This window comes from Dermacentor albipictus, chromosome 2 (genome assembly GCF_038994185.2).
Source record: "Dermacentor albipictus isolate Rhodes 1998 colony chromosome 2, USDA_Dalb.pri_finalv2, whole genome shotgun sequence".
Taxonomy (NCBI): domain Eukaryota; kingdom Metazoa; phylum Arthropoda; class Arachnida; order Ixodida; family Ixodidae; genus Dermacentor; species Dermacentor albipictus.
The window spans coordinates 88,725,710-88,739,333 of NC_091822.1; the positions used below are offsets into that span (position 1 = coordinate 88,725,710).

At 49.9% G+C, this 13,624-nt stretch overlaps 1 protein-coding gene across 3 annotated transcripts in view; it reads left to right on the plus strand.

The window, feature by feature from the left end:
• The window catches only part of LOC135901010 (solute carrier family 2, facilitated glucose transporter member 8-like), a 40,031-nt gene that overhangs the window by 13,042 nt on the left and 13,365 nt on the right, over positions 1 to 13,624 (plus strand). For 2 of the 3 annotated variants that reach the window (XM_065430638.1, XM_065430639.1), the window contains 2 exons: positions 6,414 to 6,653; positions 8,490 to 8,672. In XM_065430638.1, the coding sequence (XP_065286710.1) occupies positions 6,414 to 6,653; positions 8,490 to 8,672 (423 nt within the window). The remainder of the gene's footprint in view (positions 1 to 6,413; positions 6,654 to 8,489; positions 8,673 to 13,624) is intronic. The other variant, XM_065430641.1, reaches the window with a different exon arrangement.

A 13,624-nucleotide genomic window follows, 5' to 3' on the forward strand; every position in this document is an offset into this window, starting at 1 on the left:
TGTGGCAGTGGAGGCAGTTCCCTGTCTATGATAACTACTTTGGGGCGTCATGGCTAAGGACGACGTTTATGACGAAAACATTAGCTGCTTCGGCTGCTGTGCCCCACTGTATAGCTTTCGCCTTCGCTTAGTGCGTCAGGTAATCAGTGGCAACAGTAATCCCTCTGTTGGCGGCTGTTAAAGTTGACAATGGGCTCACGACATGCTTTCCGACTTGGCCGAATTGCTGGCCTGGCACCTCGACAGGATGTAACAGACATGCAGGCTTGCTGGGAGGTGCTTTCTGTTGTTTGGCAGTCGGCGCATGTTTGTACGCGATGTTTTACTGCAGCGGGTAACTTTGTCTAGTGTTACTTGCGTCGGAGTCAGCACAATGTTAGATGCACAATGCCTAGATGCCTAGATGCTAGATGCCTAGATGCCAATGCCTAGATGCCCAGCACAATGCCTAGATGACCTACGGTGGTTTCATCTGGCATGCTTTTAGTATTTATTTTCCAAGTGATGCCGGTATGACAAGCAGGTACATGCTGATCCTGGTACAAAAGTTCTTCTTATCGAGAACATTGTTCCGCAGAGAAAACGATGGCAGTTCCCTTACACAGAGGGGAGGAACGCCTTCGGCCTTCCAAGAAATAATAAATGGGAGCAGCTCTGGGTCGGGGTGCTGTTTGTGTAAAGTGATGACGGCGTCGACGATGCCCAGAAATGCACCATCAACGCCCACGTCATCAGTACCTGCGGGCTCAAAAGGCGGCCGCGAGAGGCAGTCGGCATCGGTGTGCCTATTCCCTGATTTATCAGTTAGGGTCATGTTGAACTCCTGAACCCTAAAACTCCAGCGCACCAGATGGCCTGATGAGTCTTTCAAGTTAGTCAGCCAACAAAGGGAATGACGACTGCTGGCAACCTTGAATGAACGGCCGTACAAATGTGTGCGAAATTCATTAAGCGCCCAAACCATGAATGAAATTCCCTCTCGGTAGTCCAGTAGTTTTCCCATGTACGAAAGAGAGTTCGGGTGGCATAGGCGATTACTTTTTCGGAGCCATCTTGCCACTTCACCAGTATGGCACCCAGATTTACATTGCTCGAACCAGTGTGAAGTGCTGTAGGGTCACCCTGGTCGAAGTCCGCAAGAACAGGAGGCGTTTGAAGGCGCCGTTCACTAAATGCTACTAGCTCATTTTTACCGCACGCAAAGGGAGTATTGTCTGGTGTCAGGCGTAATAATGGTTCAGTAATACATGAGATGTTCCCAATAAACCGTGGGTAATAGGCACACAGCCCCCAAAAAAGCGCCTCACTGCCTTCTTGTCGGACAGTGTGTGTAACTTTTCCACAGCGTCTGTTTTGTCTGGGTCAGGCCGTACACCCTCGTAACTGACGACGTGGCTTTGAAAGTCCAGTTCACTGAAACAAAAATACATTCGTCGGGTTTTAACGTCAGGCCAGCCGAGCGTATGGCTTGGCGAACCGTCAGTAACCGGCTTAGTGCTCCTAGAATGTTGTTGAAACACTTTCACGTCGTCTAGATAGACCAAGCATGCTTGCCACTTTAAGCCTGATAGTACGGTGTCCATTAAAAGCTGAATAGTGACAGGCGCTGACCACAAACTGAGAGGAATGACCTTACATTCGTAAAGACCATCGGGGGTCACGAAGAAAGTTTTCTCACGATCTCTCCCACCGGCCTCTGTCAATACCCGCTTCGTAGGTCCACTGGCTGAAGATAACGTGCATGCCGCTGCCTGTCTCGCAAATCGTCGATGCGTTGCAGTACATCGCGGTTAGACATCTTCCTTCGTGACCTTTTTTACTTTGTGGTAATCGATGCAGAATCGCAAACTGCCGTCTTTCTTTTTGGCTAACGCCGCGGGTGACGCTCAGGGACTTTTAGAAGACTGTATCACATCATCCTCGAGCATCTTCTTCACTAGCTTTTCAACTTCTGCACGTTCCTTTGAAGCTACATTGTAGGGATTTTCCCGGATTGGCAGCGTAGTATCATCGGTGATTATACGATGCTTTATTGGTCAGTCGTGTTTGTTTCACGTTTGACGTAGTCGAAAAGGCCTCTTCGAACTTTTGTAGCAGCTTCAATAGGCGCTGCCACTGGGCAGGCAACAGGGTGGAGATGACGCCGCCAGACAAAGGTGTCGAGGGCAAGACGGTCGTTTCTTGTAGAGTGAATCAATCTTTTACTTGGGCGATGTCATTGCAGTACACAATTGCGGTGTCCTTCTGGATGTGACGGTGTTTGTTGCTGAAGTTCGTGAGGACGACATCCGCATGCCCATGAGTCATGTCTAGTACGCCTCTAGCAATGGAAACGCCTTGCGTGAGCAATAGTGCAACGATTAGCTCAGTGATCACATCCCCGCGATAGGGCTTCTTGCGTGATACAGATACAAGATGGCAGGATCGTGGCTGAATGGTCACATCATCGGCGATTCGAAAACACTCAGGTTGCCCGTTATTCATGGCATCGGCATATGGGCCGGCATAAAACGTCACCATACGTTCCGAAATGTTTATGACAGTGCCGTGACTTCACAAAAAATCCATTCCAAGATCAGGTCTTTGCAGTAGACGGGAGAATGGTGAAGGTTGCAACGAAGCTGGAATCACTGATGTAGATTCGGGCGGCGCATGTTCCCGTTAGCTGATCCCCGGCACTTCTTATGTGAGTCCCTGTCCACATCGTCTTCACTTTCATAATGCGATGGTCCAGCGTTTGCCGCATAATCGAGAAGTCTGGGACAGTGTCAACAAGGGCGGTAAATGATACCCATCCACCAGAACCATGAGATCGGCACGGGCAATGTCGTCGGCATGAGTATTCGTCGTGTTGAGATCGCCCTTGTGGGGAGCGTAGGGGGTATTTTTGGCGTATCGACACAGGGCAACCTTCATCCCGGACAACGTTACTAAACTAGCTTCAGTTTTAAAACTCGGCGCCGCTGCGCGGAACGGCCACCGGCCCGCGCCTTCGTGGCGCTGCAGTCGCGCCCGGCTTCACTTCCTCACTGGCCGGCTACGCGGGCGGGCCGGACTATGCACGCGGTACAACGCTGGTGTATTCTGTGGTTCGTTGTGGACGGCGAATTTCAGGAAGCATGCCCTGCGTGGAACTGTAGCCTTCGCCGAGTTTCTTAATAATATCAGCAGACGATGCCGACGTGCTGCGTACCTGACTAATAGGCCGCTATCGGAACGATGTCGACAGTTCGGCGCATCACTTTTTCTGTGCTCACAACAATGCGACGCTTCGCTCGGCGTGCAACAGAGCGATTCCTCGTGCCGACCGGGAACAGTCTGCGAAATCAACGGCACGCGCTCGTGCCACTGCTCCCGCGTTCTTCTTCGTCTTTCACATCTGGCTGCGTGGCCGTTCATCTTTCCAGCGTAGAATTTCACTTCACTTCTGTCGTCGTAATGGGGAGGCCGCGTTTACGGGGGTATGAGCCACTCATGGTCTTACGTAACGGAAATATTAAATTTTGAAGAAATTTAATTTCGAGAAATCACAAGCGGCAAATCGCAGGCGAAGGCTGCTAACCACGCCGCCGACCTAACTCGAGACATCGAACGCAAGTGACAACTGCGGACTGCGGGCATACCGTCAGTGACGTCGCTCTCTCCGTCGCAGCCGATTGTGTGTGTAACCTCATAACTGAGAAATACCTTAATGAACCCTCGGGAATAAAACCCAGTGATAAACACAGGGGCCGCACGTTTGAGCTTCGCTGATTAAGCATCTTCACGGAATGAAAAATCCGACTTCCTTTTTTTTCTTTTTTTTTGTGTGTGGCTTGTGTGTAGAAAGACCGACCTCATCTTTCTTTTTCTAGCGCTTCTTTGGCGTGGTGAGAAGCTTCGGTGGGGATGGAGATCATCCTACAATCACGCACTTTGGCCAGATATTCAGGCTCGTGAGCCTGAACTGCGCGAAACGTTAAGACGACAGGAAGAAACACACGACATTTAGAAACGCTCATGAGAGTGGCTTGTTGGGCTAGTTGGTACATGGTTATACTAGGAAAATACCAACAAACTTGAGTAGAAAAAATCAAGAGGCAGACATAGACAAAGAGACAGGAAGGTGGCTGGTGGTGACCAGGAAGGTGGTGACAAGCCATCTTCCCGTCTCTTTGATTTTTTCTACTCTCAAGTTTGCTGGCATTTTCCTCGTATAATTTAGAAACGCAGCTACTGCGCTTCGCTGTATGCGTTTCTTCCTTTCGTGCAGTTTACCCTTCTTTCAGTATTAACGAACTGGCGCGATAAATCTTATTGCTGTAGGTGGATACCGCTTTCTGGTGGTATCACTCATTCGGACAAGGGAGAACGCCAGCGAGCTTGAAACACGCGCAAACTGCCCGTCCGCTCGAGCTCAAGGCTGTGACGAGGCGTCTGTAGTGGAGCCTGATGGACAGCGTTGCCATCTGGCGGCTGTCACAGAAGTGGCGACAGCGGCTGTAAGTGCGTGGGCGGGGAGTTTTACAACTGAAGCTGGTCTAGTAACGTTGATCCCGGAGGGCGCTGCGGTTAGTTTCCACGGCGGGGACTAGGAGAACGCCCACCCCTGTCGACGCCAGTGGTGAAATTCTGGCGGTTTGGGGAAGTTTGACGCTCAGGTGACGGGGACTGCCAGCGCTCATGCATACTCGCATTGTCCTCTTCTTAATCGGAGTACAAGCGCAGCAATGTCGATACCCATCTTCTAGTGGCCACTACTATCCGAGCAATGTATATGGGGCCTCAGAATTAGCAGGCCAAGTCCTCCTTTTGCGGCCTCTAATAGACCCGTACTGCGTCTCTCAAGTCAAAGATCATGTTGAACAGCATCATGACGAAATCAAGAGTTTGACTGAAACCCGTCTGATCGGGAGGACAGATTGTAAGTAGTTGAAAGTTTGGCGCTGACCATCAAAACTACATATAAAAAAAATGTTTTGGCTCCCATGTGGGAAATGAAATTTCTATGTTTTCTGTATTTTTATGCTCAGTGTGCAACTATCAATTACTTTATGTGCCATAATCACGTTCCAGCCATTTCATACTGACGTGCTACGACTTGTGAGGTCATTCTTCGCCGCCAGTAGCATCACAGCTGGAAAACGTGCGATGATAGCAAAATAATAAACCACGACGGATGTCACTCTACTATAAGTGACTTAACATCGCCTTTATCCGTCGCACTGTTCTCCAATCTCAGAGCCGAGGCGAAGTCTGCTACATAGTTCTATGTTACGCCGAGAAGTAGAACTGTATCCTGTACCTCCTCCAATATATTGCAAATATTGCGTAGAACTTGAAGACATCATGTTACCATATGGGATTCACAATATGGAGTCGCAGTGTGACAGTCACAATTGAAAATTTGTGCAAAAACAACTGTCGCCTCACTTTTTTGTCGCAGGGCCTTGTAGCGCACCCACTTCTACACTGATGCTCAGACAATGTGTATTTCCTCTTTTTATCAGAGAAATGCTAAACGTCATTGTGCACTACACAAAGTATCATTGCCACGGAGCCTGCTACCTGTCATAAAGAGCATCGGTACGCTATCCGCCTGTTACAGCTAGTACCGTATTTGCTCCCATAATTGTCGTACTTTCTTAGGCGGAAAATTCATCTTAAATAGGGGCGTGTGGTTCTTACTCTGATAAAATTTCAACGCTATGTTATGAGGACTCGACAAAAATTTGAAAGCGAAGTGGCTGTGAATCGCCATTGTCCAGTCAGCTACAGTAATTCTAAAGAAAATGTGACTTCTAAGCCGCGGTTACCACTGTCATTATAACACATGTTCTACAGAAGCAGGAACTGCAAAGGCATTTTATTTGCCGACACTAGCTAGACCCACAGCCACTAAACGACCGAATAAAGTGAGTCTAGCTCGGCTTATTCAGAATCGGTGTCATCACTGACGTCGGTAATGGCGGTTTTATTACTAGCCGCATCGCTGCATCTATACTGTCATCGGCCGTCTGCTTGAAACTAGACGTGCAACTTCCACAACGCCCGATGGATAAGCAACTGGAAAAAATAAAAAGCCGATGGTAGGTACCCACGTGCAACTCATAAGCTTCAAAATATGGCGGTAGCCTTGCCTTCTGTGGTTTGGTATAAATTGTGGTAACACATGGTCAATTGCGTGCATTACACTTAGCATATGGTGGTCGGCTGCCATGCTCTATGATCATCACTAGCTGAATTCAGCAGACAACAGTCGATGCAGCAATTCTGTAGGGCGTGGTGATTCCTCGGCGAAAGGAACCTTCATTCTTTACTGCCAATGACGAGATGTGTGAACATTATGCGAGCACATACGATAGATTTATGTTCATTCTTTCTAAGTTTGTACGCGAATTCGTTCATTCATTCGCTGATTGTATCATTCACAGTGTGGGACGGTACACACTGGGATAGCCGCGGGCGTGCTCTACGCGTACTTGGTGGGACGGTTCACAGACTGGTCGCTGCTGGCCCTGTGGTGCGCGATCCCGTCGGCCTTGGCTGCGCTACTCGCGGTGTGGGCAGTCGAGTCTCCGCGCTGGCTAATGGAACAAGACAAGCACGACGAGGCCCAGGCGGCGTTGAGGCGACTACGCTTCGTAATCTCGCAGGCCGATGGTGAGCTGCAGGTAAGTGAAGCTGATAGTGAGTGTCAACGTAAAAAAGGGCTAATGCAAAGCATTGCGTGCTCTAGTTCGCCGCCAGCACCAATGCAATCACTGTAGTGAAGTCGTTTGGACAGCGTGGTGACGCTTGATTGGCAGTTTACCGTCAGACAACACTGTTAACGAAAATGCATTTTTGTTATGTTTCAAGGTAACTTTCCCTTCTAACGTACGCTAATTAAAGCTGTTACGCCACATTTGTCTGGCTTGACTTCCTTCAGAATAAAAAATCGCGTACTTTAAGGAGTTTATAGGTCCGAAGGAAGAGCTGCAGTAGGCTGTATGAATACTAGAAAAGAGTGTAAATAAACGCATAGAAGCCTTGGACGAGCATAGCGAGTTTAGAGAGAGCATATCAACAAAAGCTCACTCATGCACACAGCAGGGACGACGCGAATTTCGTTCAGATACTCATCCGTGATGACGTAAGGCATCCTCGGCCCTGGCATCTATGGAACTGTACCCAGAAGGAAATGGCAAGCTATCTATCACCTATTAGCAAATAGGGAGTACACACAGCGTCAACTTTCATTGAGATGTGGTAGTATTGGGCTCTGTCACACACTGATGTGATGTGTGTGAGGCAATGTTTCTGGCCTCCCGCTATGTGCTGAAAATCTTGCTGCACTCACTATATGGTTGCCACGGACCACGAACTATTGAAGCCACGAATAGAGCGAAGAACTGTTGATAACCGTAAAAATGTGCATCCCGATCAGTCTGATTTTGTACCACGCGCACATCGCTCGTAGGTGTATGGGGAAGTATTCTGACCTTGCTACCACCACGGGAAATGACTCAACGTTGACGATAGACCGCGGTAGCCTGTCAATGGTAGCTGCAGAGCATAAATAAAATCATGGTGAGCAGTAAACTCTACCTTATTTTACATGCTTTGGCATAGCAATTAGAGCAGCAGTTTCGAGCAGCAGTCTGAGATGAGTGCAATACTCACACTGTCCCGCTGGTTGTTTCGCCTGCTTCCATGCCATGGAGCCATGAACTCGCATCATGTTTTGCATTTGCGCATGGGCACCGGCAGATGTTGCATCGCGAGTGTAGTTAACACACAGAGGCTTTAAGAACGAAATATTTTTGATACCGCATATTTATATTTCTTTTATTGCGACAGAAATTAGATGGACCTGTCAAGCGAATTATTGTTGTCGGCGTCCACGTCACCATGAAGTTCAATATACATCGAAGTGCGAGAACACCGTTGCCGCGGTGTTCATTGCGGCACACCGTTGCCGCGGTGTCCACGGTGTTCACCGCCGTGGCAACGGTGAACACCGTTGCCACGGCGGCAGCATTTCGATGGGGGCGGAGTGCGAAAACACGCGTGTACTTAGGTGCAGGTTAGAGAAACCCAGGCGGTCGAAATTTAAGGAGTCCTCAACTACGGCGTGCCTCGTAATCAGAAAGTGCTTTTGGCACATAATATTTTTTTATTTATCGCAGAAAGTACTGTCGTTTTCTGGCAATGAGAAGTCATATTTTTATTGGTATGCTAACATCTGCTTTGCTCGCTTGTTGTTCCATAATTCATTTGCATAACGCAAATGTAAATATATTTATTTTGTAATAAGGACTCCAAGTTCAAGAAATCGCGTTTTATTCCATTTAGTAATGTAGAACTCAACAGGCCATTCTTTGACGTTAAGCGTTTGGCCGCGTATAGTGCGCAATATGACTCAACAAAAGTTCGCGCCAGTAGAAATACGGTCAATACTTTTCGTTCACTATGTCTATTTCATTGCTGCTAAAGTGCTTTCGTTAACGCGACGAATTGTGCTGCAGGCCATCGAGGTCATCTATGTCAAGTCACCGACGCGCGTCCGCCATTACATACTCGCCGTGATGATGATAGTGTTGCAGCAGTTTTCTGGCGTCAACATGATCATGCACTATGCCACCGGACCCCTACGCACCAGCTCCACATCGACATCGCGCGACTTCTACATCATGCTCGCCAGTGTGCAGGTGCGGAACACTGGAGGCATGCTTTTCCTAAATAACCCTGATCTTGCTATGTCCGACTATGGCTCACCATTCGGGGGAGAGTGCTAGCCATGGAAGGTTGCCATACCGCATCACTCTCGGCATATAACGTTAAAAACCTAAGTATTTAGACTCATTTTCTATTATGACGAGCGGAGCCTCCACCGGACAGCCCCATTTAAGCAGGGCATAGCTCGTCCAAACGTGGTCATAAGTTTTCAGAATGGAGGTGCTGCAAAAACGTCCGGTGTCAACCCACCTATATCTCAAAGCCATTGAAATAACACCGCCTCATGTTGGTCCTGTACACAAATACACTTAGCACACCTGATGTACAAGCAGCATGTTTCAAGTTAGAAACCATCCTACTTTCAAGCGAAGCTTGTATTGGCTCAGAAGTTTCGGTAGCATTGCCGCGACCATTAAAAAACAACACCCAGTTGCTACCAGTGGAGAGAAGCTGCGGGAAAGGGCGATTTGATGAGTTGACAACAGCTGCGCCGGCGCCGGAGCTTGAGTAATTAGGAAGGATTCCAGCTGCATAGGCGCGCGCTCACGCCACGCGCGCGACCAGTCAGAGCCGTTTCGCTTCCGCTGGGAAGGGAAAAGACAGGAAAGGGTTTAGCTCGCGCTGCGCCGGCTTCGTTTCCGTTCAGTTCATTCTCGGGAAACGAATGGGACGGCCATGCGTTGCGTGTTCCCCGAGCAACTGGCAGCGTTCGGCAAGCGACGGCAAGAACTCGCCCATGAAAGTGCTCACCATCGGCTCGCCGATCGAGCCGTTAAGGCCCAAAATAAAGCACCACCCAAGCACTCCGCACAGGTGGTTAACCAGCGAAGCTGAAACGTGCAGTCTCGTTGTTTATTACTCAGTTAATCCTGACGGTTCATTAAACAACGGCTTGGTAGGCTGCCGGATCGTCGGTACGCAGTTGCTGCTCGTGCTCGGTTGCACGAGACTGTTCTTGTGCCCGGGCATGGGCACGACGTAGACGAGCTCGTTCCCGGTTCTGCTCGCGGCGTTGCTGGTCGAAAGCCGCTTGCTGCTCAGGTGTACGTATGACGCGTGGCCTACCCATTCCAGAGCGGGAGAGAAACTGCTGGGCATGCGCTCGGCTGCGACAGAGGGCAAGGACGTCGCTATTGGCGCAGCTAATCCAACACCACCTAGGTGGCACAAGGCCTTTTCACTCCGATCCATGACGTCACGTTACCTGGCCCTACTGCCATAGAATATAACAGGTGTCCTCCAGAGCAGGCCACAGTGATTTCCACGGCACCGCTGTCATCACGCCAGCCTTGTAAATAGAAACTTCTGGTCAGGTAGCATGAAGGCGTGGATCGGAGTAAACAGGCCTTGTGCTATCTAGATAGTGGTGGCTAATCGCGAACCTCTCTTTCTCTCTTTTTGTTTTGCACATGGCCTTGCGCCAGCAGTGTTTTCGGCGTACAGGCGACCGACAGACGGACGGACGAATCGACTAGCCATATACAGCTTGGCTGTAATATAGTCTGTAATATATAACGTGCGCCCACGTTACGGGACGTTGGCGAGAAGAGCGTCTATAGGGCCGTGTATAGTCTGACGTAACGTAAGCGCGCGCGCGCGCACGCTACGTCACGTCGGCGCAAACGACCCCTCTATTGGCCTCGAGCTCCACCACTGGAAAAGCTGGCGCCACCGTCGGCGTGACGTGCTAGGAGGGATCACGTGGACATAGCAGCCGCGTCGGCTGCTTCGGGCGCGCCGAAGCGAGCTGAAAACGAGAGTTTAAATTCCCTCGTACGCTGCGGTCCTCATTTAGTAGCGAGATTTTCCCGCTTCGAGTGTCTCCTTTACAACGCTTGAAAGCACTACAATAGGTAGTCGCTGCCCTTGAAGGCGCGCAACATGGTAGGCTACTGCTCGGTGCCGCATGACGGGACGCACGTAACGGAGGCCGGTGTCAGCCTTATTCACACGTAGCCGCAGGACAAGAAACTGCGTGAAGCTTGGGTCGCGAAACATAAAATCGGCAAACAGTCATCGGCTACAACTCGGGTATGCAGCAAGCACAGATGCGAGGGCGAGGAAGATTTCTGCTACAGCGCCCGGTCCTCGATGTTCTGAAAACGCGCACTGAGACGCTCGCCCGAGTCCGCTGCCCGACTAATGTCATGACGGTTTGGTCTATGAACTTGTCGATTTTATAGATACTGGCAAGTTCAATGGAGTGGAAAGGCAGCGGTAAGAAGCACATTTTAAAAAAGCATGGCATATGGTCACGTTTGTGTTATGAATTAATGCACTGGATCACAAAACAGGAGCAGCGGGAAATCGCACGCTGACAACACCGATAAACATACAGTGCGACGCAACTCGAGAAATAATATTGAAAGGTCAAATAATTTAGAAGAAAAAAAGATTGAATCGTCGCGACGGCATATCACAGTCCCCGCAGGCATCGAAGTCTCTACAATGAAATTATTTCTGAACAGCTCTGATAGCGCCCACGCAATAATGGTTGCTTGTATACTGTCAAATGCTCATATTCTGCGACCTGAAGCTCATGGCACGGTGCAAAAATGCGCGCGCGGAGAAAACGAAACAGTGCGTGCACAAGCACGCAGACGCGCAGTCGGTCGCTGCGAATCTGCGCGATCGCTGCATTGAGGCTTCGTTCTATTACACTCCATTTAGTTATACAGGCACTATATGTTCACATAGTTTGCTCTGAGCGTTTACCTGTACCTTTCACGCAAGAAGCCGGTTCGGGAGACTCCATCGCGGCGACCGGACGCAGTGGCGTTCAGTGTACGTATTCGGTAAAGAGATAGCGTCTATAAACGATTGTGTGCTTTCAGTTTGCCCAAGATTATTATTTAGACAGTAAGAAACTTCTCTCGTTTCGAAATTACTTACAGAAATGTCCGGGAGAGCTCGCGCGTGGTGTTTTCAGTGAGCGCTGACAGCAAAACCTATGAGGATCGCGCCACGTGATCCCTCATACTACGCCAGCGAGGCGCTTCCGATAGATGGCGACTCCGTAACTCCTCGCCGCCAATAGTCGGGCGCACCGGCGCAGCCAACGTAACCGGCGGCTTCCGAGGCGCCCTGACGGGCCCGGCGCCGATATGGCTCCTGAGCCATTCGCGCGTCGAAGTCGGCGGAACTCTGGCACCACAATGCATTGCGCGCGAAGAAAAAGGCGCCAACACAACTCCGCAGACGGCTTTTGCGGACGGCGCGCGACTTGGCGAACCTTCTGCGCATGCTCCGAAGATAAGCAGCCTACGGCACGCGCGTTGAAATATAGAGTGTATGGTATCTCGGCTGGCGCAGCGCAACCGACGTAGCGTGACTGATCGCGAACGACGCTCGCCCGCGCGCCGATAACGTCGGACTATAAACGGGCCTTATTGTTCGACCAATGGTTCGACGCTTCGTGCGTAACTGGACGCGGCCAACGAGCCCCGACGTGCCCAGCGTCTGATATAAATAGTTTATTCTCAGCCAGTTCTTTGTGAGCCATGAGCGAGGCAACCCGTGGAAGTCATTCCGCCGCTGCTGCTAGACGAGCTGCCCGAGCAGAGGCCCAGCGCCGTCGCCGCCAGAATCCAGAGGTATATACGCTACGCCGCACCTGGCATTGATGCAGCAAGTCGAGCATATATCCATCTATTTCTCCTACCACAAGGCTTCCTTCATGAAAATTAAGAACTTGGAGTAGAGTGTTTCTCCAAGAAGGAATATGTGTGAAGAAGAAAATATTGTCTGTGACTGTACACACATGTCTTGCTCGAATTTTTTGCCTCAATATATCGAAAGGCCGAAACAGCTGAAGAGCTGCGCTCAGACTTCGTATTAGGAAGTAACGCAGTCGTCGGCAATTTTTTCGTATGTATAAGGTTAGAATTAAAAAAACGTGACGCGGCGAGGCAGTTCTGTTTGCGGCGAACAAAAGCTCCCCTTGTTTACAGCGAAAAGCAGTTATTTAGTTGCTTTCTCGGAACAGTGTTTTCTTCAGGAACCGCGAGAACGCTCATGCCACTGTATTGAAGTCACTGCTTTTAGTTCATTTCGTAGTAGCGTTTGATTCATGCGGTTCTACGTCCAAAGTCTGCTCCATTGGCTCTGAAGGATGTCATATCGAAGCTTTAGGGACGCTTTTCAGGTTATAGGGCTTTGTTAAGGTCTATTTAAATTCGCTTCCATCCCGCGATATCATGCTCACCTCCATGTTGTCATTATGACTTGGTCACGGCGAAGGGCACTTTCGTGAGACGACATCCTTCTCACGTTAGAACTATCTGGGAGATCACGCGCATTTATTTGTCTACAAGGTTTTTTTTTTAAGTGACGCTTTCATTGCCTCTTCGGCTTTCCGTGGCTGCTGCTGTGGTACTGCACGCCGCTGACGCTGACCACGTCGGGACGTAGTTGAGAGGCACGCCACTAGCGCCGGCAGCGTTGGGACGTGGTTTAGACGTAGCCATGTCTAAAAAAATCATAAAAGGCATGCGCTGTTGGTGCCTTGTTTCATGACATTTGATGATGAGCAATTATTCTCAAAATTCCGAGGAATAACATGGTAAAGAATGTACACAAGGTATGCATCACGTGGAGGGCCTGCGAAGTTGGGGTTCAGGACGATTATTGGCCAAGCGACGCTCACGGCGTCGACACCGGGTTTACTGCGACACGGTGCCGTTAACGCTACCGCGTTAGTACATGACAGGAGAGTGGCACAAAGGAAATACGGCCCGAGAAGCTCGTGTCAACATTTACGCCGCGTCGCATGTGCGCAATGCTCTCTAGAAAGCGTAACTAGGCGTGAGCACCCCCCCCTCCCCCCTTCTCCCCAAATGCAGTGCAGGAGCTGCCGCGTTTATCTCCATGCTAACCCGCAACAGCAATGATAGTAGAGGGAGGAGATGAGAATGTTAGCGATAGA